Source organism: Mesitornis unicolor, unplaced genomic scaffold (genome assembly GCF_000695765.1).
Source record: "Mesitornis unicolor isolate BGI_N332 unplaced genomic scaffold, ASM69576v1 scaffold8335, whole genome shotgun sequence".
Lineage (NCBI taxonomy): Eukaryota > Metazoa > Chordata > Aves > Mesitornithiformes > Mesitornithidae > Mesitornis > Mesitornis unicolor.
In genome coordinates this window covers 146,154-166,524 of record NW_010184804.1, presented here as the reverse complement: position 1 = coordinate 166,524, position 20,371 = coordinate 146,154, and the positions used below count along the sequence as shown (strand labels likewise).

The following is a 20,371-nucleotide window of genomic DNA, read 5'->3' as shown; positions in this document are numbered from 1 at the left end:
GCAGGATTTGGGAAGCCTTTGCATTAACTTCATGTCTTAGAGATAGATTTCAGCAGCGGAGTAACTCCCCAGAAGGCTGAAAGCACAACATGATCCCTCTAATACAATGTCTCCAAATGGCAGAAGAAAGAACAAGCCGGAGCATTTTGATTTTACTCAGATTTACTTGTGGTTGCCTTGAAGCAGCGGTATTTTTCCTCTTTTACAAGGTCTTTAAGCTCAGAGCCTGAAGCTGTTCTGTGCAGCAATTTAGCAAAACTGTTCGGGTCTGAGACTTGATCAGTGAACATGGTGGTGATTTACCAGTGATGAGTGAGGTCTGAGTACGCCTGACACCATTTCCTTCTCTCTTGCAGGCTGGACAAAGTTTGCTCGGCTGACGCGGGCCCTGACGAACAGCCGGAGCGTACTGCAGCAGCTGACGCCCATGAACAAGGCTGAGGTGGTGCACAAACACTCCCGGTTAGCCGAAGTAAGTGGGACAGACACCAGCCTGCTCCCTTCGTAAGGCAGGAAGAGATGGAGTGGGGAAAAAAAAAACCCTCTAATTTCCATTAACAAATAATATTTTTAGAGGAAAGTATTTCCCAACTCTGATTTTTTCATGCTCTCCTCTCCTGAAGCAGCATGATGTGCCAAGCCCACATTTCTGGAACAAGTCATGCTTTTTCAGTCATGAAAAGAACTTCCATAGGTCACTTGTACTTACGTGGCCCTGTTTCTGTGCATGCAATTCTCAGTTTACAGATTGTTGCTTAACTTGGGGTGCACAGCGTGCTCCTCTACATGCTTTCTCACAGTGACGTGGAACCAGACTTGGTGTCCTTGAGGTCTGTGGATGGTCACTTACTCTCCCAGGGAAATGGGATTGTTTGACAAATCTCTTTGGAAGTATCCCTGTCTGGGTCCCTGGGGTTGTACAGGCACACTGACTACATCTATACCTTAATCTTGACTTGCAAAGTCATTCCTGCAGTATTTTGCTCATCATTTTTTTCTTCAGAACTGATGAAATGAACTCTTTGGCAGGTTGCAAACATCTCCTTAACAGTGCAGATGGTGCAACAAGTGAATGCCTTCAGGTTAACTGATGAAACAGAGGTACTGCTTTCATCTTCATGTCCATTGGTAATGAAAAATATATAAGTAAAAAATGTATAGTCAAAATGTATGGGCAACTGAAAATGGCAGCCCTAGCCCTGTGCCAGAGAGCTTGTCCTGGGTTTGATGCTAAGAGCTGGTAGCAGTTTCAATGTTGGTTTGTTGTTTGGTTTTTTTATTCCCTTTCTCGTTTTAGTGGACTTCAATAATAAAAACTCAAATTAAAATCAGAACGGAAACCCACAGTGGTCAGATGTTGACAGTGTGATGTTTTCCCATGAATTATCCCCTACCAATAGCTTGGATGACTGCTGAGCTACTCTCACGTCTTGATTTCTGATTTATGATGTTTCAGCATTTTGTAAATCCTGTTACATTTTTTATTGGTTTAGTCTAGAGAAGTCTGGAGAAGATAAGTTAACAATATTCAAATAAGGCTAAAGCAGTTGCATAGAATGAAGAACGAAATTGTTCATCAGGTCTACTGTAGCTAGAGAAAAGGTAATGGCATTAGGTCACAGCAAGGAAGGTTTAGATGAGACAGTAGGAAAAGCTCTGGTAAGGGAGAAGGTCATACCCAGGATTAGGTTACTTGGCGAGCGTGCAGTCTTCTCTTACAAGTCATTTAGAGCTGCAAAGTGCTGTCAGGAATGCACACTGGGTGGAGGTGTGCCGTCGCTGTACAGGTCCCATTTTCCATCCTTCTGTGTCTGCGTTACCATCATCTCTTGCAGAACATACTGCCCACCTTCACCACGCTTAGCCATTATCAGTCACTTTCATTAGTTGTATGTAAGAATAATTCGGAGCATCTGTGATGAATGCAGCTGACTAACAAGATACTGCATATTCTTTAGTCGTTTAAAATTAAAAATTCATGCAGCATGAAAGAAATAATCATTATAGTTCAGTGGTCTCCACAGCCACTTGCCACCCACTCACCATGTCAAACTCAGCATGATATTATGTTAAGAATAATAATTATGCTTTTACAGTATCATGGGATTTCCTAAGCACTCCACCACCAGAGGCATAGAGAACCATCAAGCATATGTTCATTGCATTCGGCTTGAGCCCTAAGCTTATTATTCCAGCTATAATGAGGCTGTTTCCAGCTCCTGCCCCAATGAACAAGGCAGGGAACCAACAGGCCTGGAGAAACCAAGGAAAGAAGCCCCAGTTGTGATTTATCATGACAGTAAAGTGTTGTCCACAAATGAGTCCAAAGAGATAACTGGACATAACCACCAGATTATGAGACAAAGCCAAAACAGTGTGTTAAATGCAGGGGACAATTTTAGCATTGAAAGAAGTTTTATGGATTTATTTTATGGATTTATGTATTAGACAGACGCTGCTGTGAGGAAAAAAAAAAAAAAAGACTGTATTGAGCATTGCTTTTATTCCAGGGAAAGACCCATGGATCCACCAGTGAGTTCAGTGTGTCACAGTGGCCAGCTGAACCTTGCCTGTTGGGTAGTTAAGGAGTGCTGTTAATGAGTCTTGCCCTGGTCACTGGGGAAGGGACGCCTGGAGGTGAATATTTTTATGGATCTCACCAGGAATTTGGCATCTGTAAGGGTCTGTGTCAGGCACCAGTGGGACTGCACCGCTCGGTGTGCATTGCTGGAGCTCAACACGTGGCTTTGTGTTACACCAAAGCTGGTGTGATATGAGGCTGTTGACACAGAGGGCAGCCATGGTCTCCTGGAGGTCTCTGCTGCACTTTCAGTGTGTGCTGGGTCTAGTGTTCTTTGGCCACAGGATGAATTTGTGCAACTCAGCTGATTCTGGAGAAAACAAATAGCTAACTAATGTAACAGTAAGGTAGTTTTTCATCATATCCGCTTCAGTGACTTTCCTTACTGGTCGTGATTACTAAATCTGACCTGAAGAAGGGTGGGAACAGGTAGGCACAAGCAGGTTTGCTTGTGATAGGGCTACAGCCAGATCAGACACATTGAGAAACGACGACACAGAGTGAGAGAGGCTGCTGCTGTTGTCCCTTGGTGATTTCTGAAGAACAGATTTTCTGTAGAGCCAATCTTTTACTGTCTGGTCTCAGTAACAGTTTAATCATCTGAAAAATAAGTCTGCAAAGAACTAATGGAGAATCCAAATCTGTAATGCTTGAGTTCATATTCTCAGTTGTTGTGCTGTTTATTCAGAGCCATTTACACCTTTTCACTGAGGAAGCATCCTGTGTTTGGTTGTTTTTAGTCGTATGGGACTCCTATTTGCAGTCTGACTGTCCCTGCAAATATGGTGCATCAACCCCAATGCGGGACAAGTGTAGGGCTGAAATGAGTTCTGAAGTTGCTGGAATTATCTATTTTATCCCATACAAACTTGAGATCCCCAAATATAAAACGTGTTACTAGTTCCAAAATATATATGAATCTTTCAGTTGTCAGCACATTATATTACCACGTTGTGTGTTCCTTTGAGCTTTTGTTTCTTGTGTTGGACTGAGATAAGAGGTAATTAGATTAGCTGGGAGGAATCTCTTTAAGTGAATTTGGCTTGGTTCCTTTGCGATGTTTCCAGTTCCACATTTTACAAAAGTGCCCGTGTGGGAGATTATAGTCATATGCAAAAAAGGAGCGAAAAGTAATTAGTTGAAATAAAAGAGAACCCACCAGTGATACTGAGCTTGTAAGAGCAACAACTTTTTGAAGAAAATGAAAAGGAAGCATGATATTGCCAGGGTGTTAGGGAAGCAGTTGTGCACGCAATGCTTTAGAACGAGGTCAGCCAGCAGGGCTGAAGTCTGGTTTACCTTTGATAGGGAATTGTTCTGGCTTAACAGTGGTTTAAAAAAGAGGTCAGGCACAAAGGATTAGTCTTGTAACACTTCCAAATATGAATGAATACTCATGTTTGTAACTATGGAACATAAGCTGGTGGGGCAGTACCCAAAACCTGTTTATGGAGCCTCTCTGCCCTTGCTATTGACATAGTTTCTTCTCAGTCCATTTGGAAAGACCTCCTTTTTGCAAAAATATCCCTAGATGCTATGCTGTTCCTGTTCATCGAGTGACAGCAGCCTCCGCACATTCTTAATAAATCAGATAATTTAGAAACAGCGAGTTGATTTGCAGTGTTCAATGAAAACAGTCCTGCCTTTGTGCTGCTCCTTACAGAAACCCGTAAGACCCCGTATTGGATCGTGTTAATTAAGAACAGTGACATTTGCTTTTCTGTCTGTTACAGGTTCTCCAGCTGGGATCTGATATCCTTCCTCAGTACAAGCAAGAAGCTCCAAAGACTCCACCACACATTATACTACACTATTGTGCTTTTAAGACCACTTGGGACTGGGTCATCTTAATTCTAACCTTCTATACAGCAATTATGGTTCCATACAATGTCTCCTTCAAGACAAAACAGAACAACATTGCCTGGCTCGTGCTGGACAGTGTCGTGGATGTTATTTTCCTGGTTGACATTGTTTTGAACTTTCACACAACCTTTGTTGGCCCTGGTGGAGAGGTTATATCTGATCCCAAGCTCATAAGGATGAACTACCTGAAAACGTGGTTTGTGATTGATCTCCTGTCCTGTTTACCATATGACATCATCAATGCCTTTGAGAATGTGGATGAGGTAAGTGATTGTAGTCCACCTCAAAAGGATTGTTTTAATTAGGAATTAAGGAGCGTGCTCCCAGGCATCTGGCAGCAATAAGAGGCAAGTGAAGCTCTATGCGAATATGCAGGGTTGGCCTTAAGCTGCTGGGCTTGACCTATGTGGCATTCCCGTGTTGGAGAAGAGGTGTCTTGTGATTTCAGTACCACATGTGGATGTGTACGTTAATGGATGTGGGTTTTAGAATCACTCGCTTGCCATCCAAAAGCACTGTTGCATGTCTGTATCCAAATGGGCTGAACCAGTTGGGGTGTCCCCCTGCTACAGCCTCCCTTTTAAGGGATTGCTTTTAAGCAGCCCTAATCCATTGCAGGGCAGAGTAATATGACTTGACGTAAATAATCAAAACTCGTTATCTGCTCTGGCTGAACCTGGTGGCAAATGTGCCACTGGCTTATACAAAAGTAGAGAATGCCTCTGAATAAGGGCAGGACTGCCCTAGGATTACTTTTTGAACCATGCTGTATTTTATTTTTTTTTACATCTTTTTAAATGTCTGTTAGAGAGGGAGATTTATCTCCATTTTTTTTTAAACAGTTCTTGAGCTACTGCTGCAATTCTAGAAACTGAGGAGAGAAAACATAAATATCTTAAATGGACACTGAATTAGAGCTTTTAAACTGCTAAATGTGTTAACATTTATGAAATTGAGCTTGCAGTCTAAGATAATAGAGAAAACAAGCAATAACTAAGACGAATAATGCATGCACAAGTCAGTGTAGAGAAAATTCATTATTAAAATGCAACTGTAATAGCATTAGGGCTTGTTTTAATTTTTCTCTAGAGCCTTTTATCTTTGGAGCCATAAACAGATGAAAAAGCCTCTGTTCATTTTTTATCATTTTAACAATTTTTTCTTAGAACACTGTTGAATGTTTCTTTTGTTTAATTTTTTCTTTGTTTTATAAAATCTCAAACTCTGCAGTTCTTTATCCTCACTATATAAAAACCTACATTCTTATTTTTTAATGCAGACTTTGGTGCAGACTTTGTAGAGCTCCTTTAAAATTCCATCCCTGTCTCTGTGCTGAGTGCCATCTTTTGACATTGTTCCATTTTATTTATAGCAAATATGACAGAAGTGATACTTGCAGCTTAAATTCAAGATCATATGAGGGCTGCCCGTCTGGAAGCAGGTTGTGCAGTCAGGCTGTTTATGGAGGTGGTATTATCAAGGTTGTAAATATAATACAGCTTTTTAAGATAATCAGTTTCAGAGTAAGAGGAACCTGATTTTTATAAAAATGCAGTGTTATCTCCAGATTTTTGTGCTCTAATATGTAAAACAAACAGAAAAGGTCGTGCCCAATAAGTACAGGTTTAAAGGATGAGCTTAACCTCTTTCTCTAACATATAGATGGGAAATAAACCATCTGTGATATTTATGATGGTGGAGAATGATTGACACAGTGCATTACAATTGAGACACACTTAATTTGACAAATTTTAACTAAAATGTAATAGCAATAGCAAAGTATGATGAGCTCCAGTGATCCTAGGGCTGCTGTCGTTTACCTTCAAACAAATGAAATATCAACTCCTTTTTAATATGAAATGGAATGGTGTGTGAGGGCTCTGAGTCTCCAGCAGACTTTGGGGTATAACTGCTTATGTACTTGATTTCAAGCCCCCCCAACTCCAGTGATCCCTAGTGCCTGAAAAGAATTGAAGTGATTTTGGAGACAGGTATGTCAACAGTCAGTCTTTCCTCCTTGGGTCTACGTTTTCCCTTTTCTCTCTTTCCCGGGGAGACTTTTTTTTGGGTGGTTTGTCTTCATTTGTGACAGTCTTTTGAGCTGGTAGGTGTGTTCCAGGTGGTTGTAGATATTAATGCTCTTTATCTTCATTTGGCTTTTAACATTTATTTTAACTGGTACTTATTTTCTGGGATGTAACTTTTTGGCCCACTAGCAGCAGTGTGCTCAAACACTATTCATAAGTGAATCAATAAGTGTGATTTGGAAGAAATATTCTGATTGAGCATTTCCTCCTTAAGGCAAGTGGGAGAGAGAATTCTCTTACCTCTCGATTCTGGTAGGTTTTAGCTCTTTATCTTGGCCCTGGGTGTTGGATAAGGGCATCTGTTGTTATCATTGAAGTTGGTGATTGCGGCATTTCAGAAAAAGTTAACGGAAAATCAGAGCTTAGTGGTAAATACCTTAGGGGCAGGTCCTGGTGCTCTTTGAGTTCTTGGTATGGCGGTGAAGGAGGGACCCAAATCAGAGTAAATAGTCCTAAAAGCCAGCCAGGTGAAAGATGACTTTCCAAATTGCCTTTGTGCGTCCCACCTCCATTCCTCCTTTTTCCTCATACAGCATCAAGTGCACTTTTGTTGGTTGTGAAGGGACCGGCTGAGCAGGGGGGGGACACTGCTGCGTCCAGTATAATTTCCTCCCTACGGGCAGGTCCCTCATGCATAAAGAAGGATACGGCAAGGAAGTTTAGGTTTGTGTCTTTGCATTGTGTATGCATGCTACATATGTGATATAGGTGCTCAACAGTGGTCATGCAGAGGCTGCTGAGTCATTGTGTAAGATGCCTTATGCAATTGAGTACCATTTTATAATGTCAGAAGTAAGGAGATAGATCTGAAAGATTAAAAAAAGGAGTTTGACAAAAGGAAATCTGAGTTTTCTCACTGAGGGCTGGAGTTCTTCAAATGTAGTCGGTCTTGGCCAGAGTAGGAGCAGTGTCATTTCCATCACGGACATCATCAGGCCAGGGCTGGAGTCTCGTGAAAATCCCACCTGAGTCAAAGATAACTGCAAATTGAAGTTATTTTGTTGTTGAGTGGATGTAGAGCTTCAGCAGAGGGGTATGATGAAAAGGATTATGACAGCCAAATTGAGAATTGAGGGGAGATTAAGATGATTTGAGGCAGAATTAGAGGTGTGGGTTTCCATGCCTGGAGTTACAGAGCCAGGCTATTACAGTGTGCTCAGGGGTATTTGGGTGTCTGACAAAGAGGGGGGAAGGTAAGATAATGAGAGAGAGAGATACCTTGCACAACATAGAGTGATCTAAATTGATGTGGTGGATGAGGAATTAAGTGGCTAAGTGGTATTGAAGGGGTAGGAAAACAAGGTAAAATAGGCTGGAGAAAAATGAGCTAAGAGAGAGGAAAGTGGAATCCATAGTGGGATACATACTTTATTTAAGAAAATTGGTAGGGTGATGGTCCTAGAAATCAGAAAAATGCATGACGTCTTGTCTAATTGGGAAACATTACTTGCACTGAAATACATTCTGGCTAAACCAAAGCCATACAGAAAACCTTTCATACGTATATACACGCGTGAGAAGGGACACTATCAAACACACAGAGGTATCCAGCCAGTTTTCAATGTATGAATCAGAATGGAGAGTGTGTGCTCAGAGTCTTTGAAACTAGGCTGATTTTTTTTTTATTTTTAAGTAAAAGAATTCTCTGAAACTTCGGATTTAGTCCAAAAGTGCCTGTCCTTCTGTCTCCTGTTTTAAATTGTAAAAAAAACAAATTAAAAAAGTTTGAAGTAAGGGGGGGAGTATGGTGTCTGGATCCGAAGATTTTGGTCACATGAAGTTCCTGTTGTTATTGGACTGTGACGTACGTAGCAACTGGAAGTTTGACTTTTTTCCCTTGGAGTTATGTATCACTTGAGGGGATTCTAATTTTTTTTGCTGAGTACTTAGCTGTATTTAACAATTCTTCCCACTGGTGTATGCACGTTCACTTTTATTTCTAAAATCATGACTCTCTGCTTTTGAAGCTAGAGAATGATGTTACCTGGAGGTTTAGCCTTTATGTGTGTTCTGCCTACACGAGAGAGAGAAATAACCGCCCTCTGTAGTCTAAGCTACCAAAAAGTTGTTCATAGCATGGGTAGCCATTGATGCCATACCAGTCACGATTATTAGAGTTGCACTGTGCTGAAATCATCAGCAGATGGGTTTACAGTGGTCCTGAGGACACTGATCCCATTGCTTGTTCAGATGTGGTCAAACCATGCTACACCTCCCTTTTGGGACCAAATGCATGGATTTACATCCCAGGGAAACCAGGATATTATACAGGAGCTTGGCTCTTGCCCCCGCATGGAGCCATGCAATTGGGAGAGTACGTGGAACTGGAAGGACCTCGGCTATCCACTGAGATACAGGCATGCTGAGGGCTGCATTTGAGCACATATACAATATATACAATAAATATTCCCAAGACTAGATGGATGGACAAACTTTTGGCCAAATAGAAAATGCTTCCACAAATTAAGTGGGTGGTTTTTTGGTTTGTTTGTTTGTTTGGTTTTTTTTTTCAGGTGTTAGGATGGTACATACAGAGAGCCAAATATATGATTTTCAAATGAGTTGTATAAAGGATCATCCTTTCTGCAAAAACTAGTTTCCATGAGCCAATGACTGGAAGTGAAAGTAGACAAATTTGAATGACCTAAAACTCTGAAGTTTTATGTCTATTTTTTAATACTATAAGACTACATGACCCAATGGCCTTTCAAATTTAGTGATCTGTGCAGGGCATATTAAGGCATGGGATCCTTGTAATTGTAATTTTCTTTTAATTACTATTGATCTATTTCAGCATTGGCAGAAACTTCTTTGCATCACTGCAATTAATAGCAACTAAAATAGCAATGCCTGTAAATGGAAAGCAAATAAAATCTGATACAACTAGTTTCACCATATTCACCTCTGCAGTGCTTTACTGCAAACATTCCCTTTTCGGGACATATTTGAAGAAGGGTTTACAGGCTCGTGTCCGAGTGGCATATGCAAGGTGCAGATAAATTGGTGTATTTCAAGAACGTGGCTTTGGCTCTGAAATAAAGTCTATGGCTAGTGACCTTTCTTAAATCTAGGTGGCTGAAATGGAGAAAATAATTCCCAGAACTAAATCCCTGCTGCAGCCAAGTGTTAAACTATGATGAAAACTCCTAGCAACATAATGACAGACACACTGAGCCAGGGACCTGGCATTTTCCCCTTTGTTATGCAGTCGGAAGGCAATTAAATATGAAGCGTACTGTCATCCTGCTGTAGTGTGCAGAAAACCGCAATATAATAATATAATGGCTTGGTTACAGTGTCGAAATATAAATGTATCCACCTCAAGCATGTATTGTATAGGTGGTCAACCATTTTCACCCCTGTCGCTTATTTACCCCTGTCACCCCTGTTGCATGGTTGCAGAATTGCACCATGTCTCTTTAGCTTTTATTCAAGCTAAGCTTTTACTCAACTTCTGCTGCTGTTTAATTACCAGATATTTTTTTAATTACCAGATGTTTTTAATGCTGTAGCTTGCTGAACTTTAATTATATGTCTCAGTGGTCTTCTCCCCCCAGCTTATTTTTTTCAGTGTGTTGTATATGTTACTGAGAAGCAGGTGTTGGGTGCAAGCCACTTAAAGTCTTTAGCCAGAGCCATATTAAGTGGTGCAGAGCCCAACTGGGGCAAATTGTGTGTGGAGTACTTTCAAGGAAAGCTTCAAGCCCTGTGTGGTCCTTTTGCTCGCAAAGGAGGGGAAGGCTTACAAAGGAGACGAGGCAAATGAAACAATCCGGTCAGATCCTCACTGAAATAATGCTGATGGGAGCAGGACAGACCGGCGTTACTGAGATTGCTGTGCACAGCCGTCAATGGGAGGAAAAGAGTCGCAGGCTTAGGGATGAGCTCTGCACAAAATGGAGCCCAGGTACAGCCTTGGAGCTGTACTACCTGAGCAGCTATTACCAGAATTGGAAAATTTTACTAGTGTAAATTTACAATTTTACAGCCTTTGTGAGTCTTTATTTTGTTCGAGACTGGGTTGGTGTTATGTCTGGTGTTATGTCATTGGCATCAGGGATGTGTGTAGCTCCAGAAGTACTTGCAGAAACATTGCAGCTCGGGTTACTCTTTCCAGATATTTCTTCCCTTTTTATTCCTATATTGGCACAGGAAATTTGTAGTTTGTTGCTGGCGTTAAACTAATAGCTGCATTCAGTATCCTCCTCAGAAGCTGTCCCAACCGATGTGATGTGCTTTCCTCTCCCGCCCATATAATCCTCCTTCCACCTTCCTGAAGTAGGTGAAAATTATCAGATTTTATGTTATCATCCTCTTTTTTCCCTGGTTGGGCACACTGATGCACTAACAAATAAATAGTGCAAGATGGCACATCCCCCTTAATTGGAATCTAGAAGAAATATTTTGGAATTGCCCTTTTCTTTTTACAACCTCGGTTATTCACTGTTTGAAATGTATTGCAATGTATAGTTGTGCCATAAACAATTCACTAGAAGTTTATTTATAATGTTATAGCTTATTGACATTAGTGTTGGGGGGGAGGTAAAAATGAAAAGCTATCCCATCCTCCTGAAAAAAAAGATAAATATCTAGCAATAAATTTAGAGGTGCTTTCAGAGACCACATGAGAAAACCTACTTGCTTTTATTTTGCTGTAAGGACTCAATTTTGTGCTTACAGCAGTCACTACTTTCATTGCTACCAGTGGTGCAGGGCCAAGTATTAAATGGGCTCTACTTGTATCTGGACCCAGGATCTAGATAGCTTGTGCAGAAGCAAAGCCCTTTACTCCCCTGTGGACCTACATAATTGAATGCAACCCTAAATTCAGTTCTTAAAGTGGTGACAAATCAGAAAAGTTGCTTTCTTATTTTTCTCATTCCAGCATTCGGATTTGTAAGAATGCAACTTTATTATGTTAATTGTTTACCTAAAAAGAAGGCGTTTTGAGACAAGTTGGAAGATTTATTTTAACAGTAACTCCAGTAAAGAAGCATTAAGGAGCTAATGAGGGATTTTAGAGCTAAGCTCTATTTAAGTAGCTAAGCTCAAAATTTTCTTTTGGGAATGATTTGCTAGTTAAATTTCAAACAGCCTATATGTCCTCCTGCGCTGCACAGAATGGGACCTTCTGGATGTGTGCCTGTGGGGCACCTGCTCGTGTTGGCAAGACTCGCCGTTTCCGTTGTTCCCAAAATCTGTAAGCACTTTGGTTTTTTGCTCTGGGTTTTTTTTTACATTGTCTACATCATGTAACAACTGCTCAGTGAACACTGCCCAAGGTTTACAAAAACGGTGCCTTTTCACTGCTTCAATACCAAATGCTGAGATATACCTTGACTTTACAGAATCAGCTAAGTGATTTGTTTGGGTGATTTTTTTTGTGTATAGTTACTTCTGGTGAGAGAAAGGTGATGAAAATTTTGCCTATTCTTCTTTAAATAAAATACTTTCTAATGTAATAGTAATAGTAATAGTAAAAGTAATAGTAATAATAATAATAATAATAATAATAATATTTTGACTGTATTTCAAAATGTACTAGGCATGGGATTCATGTGATGAATCACAGGGCCAGGCATAGTACACAAGGAGATACAGGCACATTCAGGATATGGCTCCTCATGTCCTAAGATGCATCCTGCCCTAAAATGCCCATTTCTCACCATTGACTGTAATTACACTCGTGTGACTAGCTCAGATGCAGACCTATCCACGGTATCTTTTGGCTGAGATGAGATGCAGATCTGTCTTAATTTGTGGTCTGCACGTTTGTCCCTGTGCCAGCCTTCTTGGTTAAGTATTTCTTTTCCTTCCCTCATGTTTATCTCCCTGGTGTGCTTAGAAAGAGCAGTCATTCTCCCCTCCCCCTGCATAAATATGCCTGTTTTCCTTTCCTTAATCTAAACAAATGGATCTTGTTTAGAAACCTAATTTATGAAATTTTTGGAAAATTTTCTTGGCCATTTCAGCTGCCTCTCTCTGCCCAGAGTTAAGTTTGAATACATCTCTTTAGGGCAGAGCTGTACATATTACTCCAGGCCGAGGATTTGTAACTGGGGTTTGGATTTTCCTCTTGGCAGTGGAAACACTCAACTGATCTGCTCTGGATCTGGATTAACCCATCCTGTGCGTGCAACCTCTGAGTCACTGTCAGGTTAACCCATACACCCAAATATTTCTTTTTCTCAGTAATCTTCAGCTAGAGATCTTTGTGGCTGTAGAAATTCTTGTTAATTTGCCCTGTAATGGATGCCTTAGGACTCTGCTTTGTTAAACATAATCACATTTTGCTGTATTCCCACCCGGTTATGCTTTGCGCTGACAGTGTGTTACAAAGGTGTGCCATCCGCAGATTTTGTGACCATATATTTCTGCTTACTTGACTAAGAAACCAACAAAATCACCAAGAGTCACTAGTTGTAGCCCTTGTGAGACTTCCTTTTGATGGTTTCCATGTTGCCATCCTTTTCACAAGTTCCTTGATTACCTTACAGTCCCAGTTTTGGTCTCTGTTTTCTCTGTGTTTCCTAATAACTTCACCCTTTGCATTACTGAAATACTGCATTTCTTTTATTTAGAAAATAGGGTTTGTTATCAGAGAAAGCTATCAGGAAAACGTGGCGAGATCCCCGCTAACCTAAGCTTAGCAAACCTATTGCTGCACTGATTGCATTTTGATTTATCTCAATGTTTCTAATTACTCTTAACATTTGTTAAGGTAATGTATCTGTTTATTTCCTTCTTGATGAATTAGCTTTTCTGGAAAACATCAACATCACCTGTGAAAACTAAAGCTAAGAATTAACTTACTTATTTAGCCAAAGCCTGGATTATTTTTACTTCATTGCAGCTTGATGAATTTTGTTGTTCTTATTTTCATTTACGAATGTGAAGAATTTGGGTATTTTTTTAAACTGTTCTTTACAAGGAAAAGTTCAACCTGACATTTGGCAGTTCTCACTTTATCCCTGTTCTTTCTACCCTGTAAGGTGTAGTGTTCTGTTGATACATTTTTTATTTCTTGTATATTGTTAGTTCTTTGTTTCTGTTTTCTTCCTTTGGGTGATTATTTACACATTTATAACTGATGCTTAGCTTTACAAGTTTTTCCTCTTCTTTGAGATACAGCCTCTGGATATTTTGTACCTTTTGATGTAAGGACCTTCCAGGTGCCCTCTGCTGCCGGGTGTCTGACTCTTCTATCTCTCGCAGTCCAATTCTCTTCACCTATTATTGTCTGTAGTTCATATACTGTCATTTATAGTATACCAGCTCTTGCCCTTTTGAGATCAAGGACCTCAGCCCAGTTTACTTTCTGATTGTTCAATTTTTAATGAACTGATTCAATTCCTTCTTCAAGCCAATGGGGACTTCTGCAAAATCCTATCAGAACCAAATGTAGTGTAGCGTCACTTTCTGTGGAGTAATTGGCTATTCAGTGAAGAAATAAGGATGCTATTGCATCTGTAGAAAATCTCAGCCTACTGTTATTAATAGCATTTATTCTCCAAGCTCATATCAAGAAAGATAAGTCTCACATTGTGAGGCAGTGCTCCATAATATCTATCTCAGTAATAACATAATACAGGTTTGGATGCTGCCCAGATCTGGGCTATCCAGATTTCTAAGGATGGCTTTATTTTTAAGCTGTGTAAGTGATGGGCTTCAGTTTCTTTGTATTCAGTGGGATGTAAGAGAGATGTCTGCATGAGGTGATTCATCCCATCCCTGGCTGTCTGAGATGGACTGGGTGGATCACTCTTCCATCATGCCTCTCTCTTCACTCACCAGGAAGGAAAGCTGAACAATTCACATAGACCAGATGGTTGTCCATAAGGTTGCAGCATTATGCGAGATGGATTCCTGCCCCGGGAGGGTGGTTAGTGCTGCGTCATGGTGTGCCTGTGGCTTGTGCAGGTGTGCTCCAGCTCGACTTACATGAAACCAGTTTGCTCTTGCACGGAGGTTAGGAGCTCAGCCTGAGCTGCAGGCTCCTCAGAGGATTCGATCACTTCAGTGGCAAGTTTTGCTGAGTGCAGGTTGCTGTAAGTGCTTGCGTCTAGCAACTCTAAGCATATTGGCTTGAATTTAGCTTAAGAAGGTCTGTATATTCTGCAGTCACACCTTTGACTGCAGTGGCAACATGCCCTACAGCATTTCATAGAAAGGTTCCCAGCTCTTGTTCTTAGCCACTCCATAAATTCTTCAAAACCACAATGTGCTGAACATCAAACATAGTGAAAAACTTCTTCTTTTTTTTTTTTCCTCTTACCTTTTCTGAGGTTTTCTGTTGAAAGATTCAGTACTGATCCTCGTTTTCAGAGCCAGGAGTATTTCAGTTTTAGAACACATTTTAATTGCGTGTTTCATTTTTTTGTTGCTGTTGCATATGTGCCCACAGCTAACAACAAATAAATAAAAAATCATGGAGTGAAATCTAATTGAAAAAGTGCCTAGAGTTAAAAACACATTGTTCCCTAATAGAAAAAAAAATATGCACGAATTTACCATTTCAGCACACTGAGATTTAATTCTGCGGTTTAAGCAGATTTTAATAGTATATTCAGATGATAGAAACTTAATGGCTGGTTTTGTTTTTATTTTACTTTTTCAAACATTTATGAAATAACTTCCTACTGCAGAAGAGGCTGATTAGATCAGCAAGTAACCACCTGATTAAATCTTTTATGTCTTTTACGCAGATGCAGCTCTGCGATTCCATTGCTCCTTTAGAGTAGAGCAGACTACACTCTCCTGGTTTGGGAGGACATCTCTGGCACTCATACAAACCTGAAAGACTTCCTGCACTTGTTAACCTTTGTTTTCCTTTGGTGACAATGTTCCCTTTATCCTCTTGCGTGTTTGGCTCTCGACCTCTGTATAACACGACTTTGACAGCTTCATCATTCCTGTTGCCTGGCTCATCAGAGATTCATTAAACATAAGAGAACTTAGCTCCCTGTACTTGCTCAAGGTGCAGAGGTCTGTTCCCTCGGCGTGAATTGAAATTGCAGGAAAGATCTTTCTCAGCCTTTTGGTCAGAAAAGTTTAGCCATGCAGACAGACAGCTTAGATACTTCTTCCATGCGGGAAGACTGAAGTTTGACAGTGTGATAACATCTAGGATCTGAAATGGCAAGATTCAGGTAATTTTAATAGGAAGGAGTGGTCCCTCTGCATTTCAGATTGAGTGCTGTCATCACTTGTGCCTCCACTATCAGTCTGAATTTCCTTTCTTAGTATATCAAGAAAATTTGAGAACACAGACTTTGCAAGGTGCTTATGTCCATCAACTTGTTTAATCATGAGTGGCTAATTTAATTCCAAAGTTGAGCCTTCGTTCCTCAGAAATGTCTTTCTGGATAAATTTGACAGTGTCTACACCCTTTGTGGTGGCTTCAGCTGTCTGCTAGATAGAAAAGATGGTAGATAAAGGTCTGGCCCAGAGCTACTGCTTGTGTCCTCTCCTAATCCAATGGCAGGGTAAGCCTCCTGTGACTCACACTTACAACGCTTAGGTCGATGATGTGTATCAGATAGGAATTTGGTTCCAAAATCAACACACAAAATGCAATTCTGGAGCAGGTGGCTTTTCAAATGAAAGATTTCTACAGCTGAGATGACTGAAGATGAGCAAGCTGAATGTCCTCATCTGATTAAGAGATAATCAGATATGCTAGTCAAAACCTCAAAGGGTAGGGTTGGATGGTTCATAACATAACAAGATATCCTCAGTCAGGAAACACAGACCAGCAGAGATTACAGAAAATTGGCCCAATTGACTAAATATGGTGATAGAGTGACAAATGCTCCTCCCAGAATCAAAAATGTGTGTTACTTACACAATGCTAGTGCCAAACGGAATTACATGCTCCATTCAGGGTTTCCAGCCACCTCCCTGTACCTTGCGTGCTGAGGTTACTTCAGTTAGAGCAGATGCTCATCTTTTAGTACAAGAGTTTCCAAAATATTAATTATGGAGCATAAATGCAGTTAAAAGAAAAATGAAATTAAAGACAGACAGCAATTAGCTGCGTTTAGAACACTGGTTTTCTTAGTATCTCAAATTTAATTCAGGGCACTTAGTCTTTCTGATTTCCACCGAAGAGATCATTCCTGAACCTTGTGCAGAAGTTTCTGCAATTAACAATTGTGCAATTATCATCAGGCATTTTTTTTAATGTATAAAGATACCAGCTTGAGCCAACCCAGTACTTAAACAGTGTGGTGCATCACATGTTCATTTAGTATGTGCTTAATTGCTCTTTCCTAGGTAGTGTTTTATGGAATAGGCTTTTAAAGATTCCCATATTGTCTATATATTTTGCAAGAATAGACATGAAATGTGAATGCTTAATAACTACATCTCGTTTTTTTGGCCTTGAATTAGTGGGTCAGACTGAACTGGCTTTAAGATATACAGTGAAACTTGCTTCAATTAATTAATCTTTGGAAAGAATAAATTTCATTGTCAGCTAAAATGAAACATTTATCTTTGTTTTATACATAAGAGATGTGATTATTATCTGTGCTTAGGAAAAAAAATCACAGCACAAGCTTTCTCCCAGACTCTGAAATAAATGAAATAAATTTGATATAAATAAAATAATTTTAGATTAGTTTTACAACTGCTTATCTGCTCTCATAAGAGAAGATGTAATGTGGATGCAGGATTAAATGTCAGGCTATAAAGTCTCCTGATCAAGGGCTGACTTTTGGCTTGGGTTTGTGCGGTACAAAGTGCAGTGTGAGCCTTGCCACTGGGATGAGCATAAACTACTGGGTGCAAAAAGGGGACTCACAAGTTTAGATTCCAGGTCTCCAACTCCTTCCCTAGCCTAAATCTTGGTAATGAACAGAGTCTCTTTAAGTAACATGGAAATGACGTGTAGCTTCTTGACCAACACAACAGGACCTGATCCTACAACAACACACCCTGCTGTTTTCTCCCTCTGATTTCAGAGCAAGCTGTAAACTTTCAGAATCAGGGATAATTCACTGAAACACTCTGCTGATTAATTTCCTGAAATACACCATTAAATTTCTTTATAATTTTCTTATTTAATGTAGATATTTTTTCTGTGGGGTGTGACAGTCATTCAGTAGTCCACTAGCCCCAGTCCATTCTGTAGTGAACATTGTAAGGGACTTCTGAGGTTATTTGGCAGGTTGGCTGTTCAGAGTACCTCACAGACATATATCCCAAAGCAAATAAGTAGATATACATTTATATGGAAATAAGAATTATAAACTAGATCTGTACCTTCTGTAAATGCAAAATACAGAAATCAAAATGGGAAAATTCCACTTCCCTCTATAGTATTAGTCATCAGGAGAGCTTGAATGCAAATACAGAACTTCAATTTATTAAGGATTTGGGGATCTGAAACAAATTCCAACAGGATTTGAAAAGCATACAAGAACTTTGTCGAACAGATTACATCTAGAAATACCATGTGCATGTTACCCTTCAAACGTTAGTTGTGAAAAGAAACAGAGGTGCAAAAGAGATTAATGTTTTTCTGGTATGGAAAACTCCAGAAACTCCAGTCTTTTACTGTTTGATAATATAATTAGCCAGTGTTTTGACTAGACTGATTTGATAATGATGCATAGAAAAGGGCAATTTAATCTTGGCACACTAACGAGGAATGTTTGCCTCATTGCTTTCTATGTCTTAATTTCTACTTTAAATTAAATGTCTTCAGCTTCTGAATGTTTTATATTAGAAACTTTCCTTTACAAACCTTCTATTTTGAGCCACTAATTAATTTAATGCATAAGTTAGGTATATCATGGGATTGCAGTAGATCAGGAACATATTTTACTTCTCTTTATGCATTTATAAGCTATTAAAATACATTGCAAACCATTTGTGCATTGAGGAGGACATACACATTTCTTGTTCCCTGTCAGATGTTTCTATTAACTTTTTGATGGTCCTTGTGCTTCTATTCCCTAAGTATTTGTACTTCCATTTATTTGTAATTCATTTGTCTTGTGTGAAAAAAACCAAAACCACTGCACAAATACTTGCTTTAGGAAAATATCTGCAATGTTTTTTGATTGGAAAGGAAATTAACCCTATATGCAAAAGCATGTGGTTTTCTTACCAGTGCCTTGTGGTCTGCATGACCCTCACTCACAAAGCTAATGTGCCTGCAGCTGTCAGTTCCACGTTCAGTCAGTGAGACATCTTATAAATTACAAAATACCCAGAATTAGCTGCGGTGAAGGACAATATGAGATGGAGACTGTTGGACTAGGGGAAGTTACCCAGCTGCTCTCTGGTGGGTACGAGGAACAGTAGGCCAATTTCTCTGTAGTTACCCATTACAATTAATTTCTGATGTTTCTCTTGAGCGTCTGTTAATGGGTTGTTGAAGCTGACAGACCCTTGCTTTGGTGAGAATAGCAATCCTCTGCTTGGATTTAATGGATACTGTTGTTGTCTGAGAAGCTTCAAGAAGACTCCACTTGGACGGTGTAGCTCCATCTGTGACTGCTCTTCCACCACGTTTGACCCCCTAGAGGTCAAAGCAGAGCATCCCACTCACTTCAAACTGGCAAAGTATCAAATCCCTTCTTTTTGTAATACGTGTACCATTTCTCACGGAACTCATCTGTTACATGGAAAGACTGAGCTTGAACAAAGTAATTTATCCACCTAATGAGTGCCAAACTTGATTTATCCTGATGAGGACAAAAGTACTAGAGGAGGCAAGGGAATTTGATCTTGTGTTCTGTCATCTGAGTCATGAAAAAAAGTGTACAGAATGATTGAAAGGAGATGCAGGAATTGCTATGTTAACCAGCATGATATTTTAGATGAAATAATGATTCTTATTCTTTTCTAGGGGATCAGTAGCCTCTTCAGTTCCTTAAAAGTGGTGCGTCTTCTACGGCTCGGTCGAGTTGCCAGGAAGTTGGACCATTATCTGGAATATGGTGCTGCTGTACTGGTACTGTTGGTGTGTGTGTTTGGACTGGTGGCCCACTGGCTAGCCTGCATATGGTACAGCATCGGGGACTACGAAGTTATAGATGAAGTCACTAATACAATCAAAACAGATAGCTGGCTCTACCAGTTGGCACTGAGTATCGGGACACCATATCGATACAACACCACTGGCTCAGGGCAGTGGGAAGGAGGACCCAGTAAAGACTCCTTGTACATATCCTCTCTCTACTTTACCATGACAAGCCTTACAACGATAGGATTTGGAAACATAGCACCAACCACTGATGGAGAGAAGATTTTTTCCGTGGCCATGATGATGGTTGGCTGTAAGTAGAATTTGATTTTACGGTGTTTGTATAGCTGCTGCGATGGTTGCATAGCACACTTGCTGTAAGTTTTCTTGACATCCTAAAAGGTCTGAAGCATCTGTAAATAATCATGAAATGAACTTGGAATTACTGAAAACAGGAATTGAAATTGTGTAGTTGCTGTAGCTTTTACGCTGTTTGCGAGACTGAGTGTAGTATGTACATAAGTGCGCCTGATGACAATTTTACACTGAGGTCAGGGCATCTTCTTTGCCTTTTAAAGATGGCTTTGATCATGTTTGAAAGGACTTGGCTGGATTTTGGTTAAAAGTTACAATGGATATTCAAATTCGGGTAGCCTGACTGGGCTTTGCTTGTAGACTTGCACAGGCCTGGAAATGTTTGGAGTGGCTTTAGCCAATTCTTGAAACATTTAGTGATTCCATAAGGTCATTGTGCATTTTATGGCACTGGTTTGAGTTGTAACAAGTCCAGATTTTATCTCCTGAATGTAATGACCTTTGTCACCAGCAAAGCTAGAAGTGAAGGAAATTGTAAGACTCTTTCC

At 40.0% G+C, this 20,371-nt stretch overlaps 1 protein-coding gene across 1 annotated transcript in view; it reads left to right on the top strand.

Annotated features, from left to right (window-relative positions):
- Positions 1-20,371, top strand: part of KCNH5 (potassium voltage-gated channel, subfamily H (eag-related), member 5) — a 152,529-nt gene that overhangs the window by 37,271 nt on the left and 94,887 nt on the right. Inside the window, exons 5-7 of the mRNA XM_010184599.1 lie at positions 357-472; positions 4,315-4,707; positions 19,392-19,821. Of these exons, the coding sequence (XP_010182901.1) occupies positions 357-472; positions 4,315-4,707; positions 19,392-19,821 (939 nt within the window). The remainder of the gene's footprint in view (positions 1-356; positions 473-4,314; positions 4,708-19,391; positions 19,822-20,371) is intronic.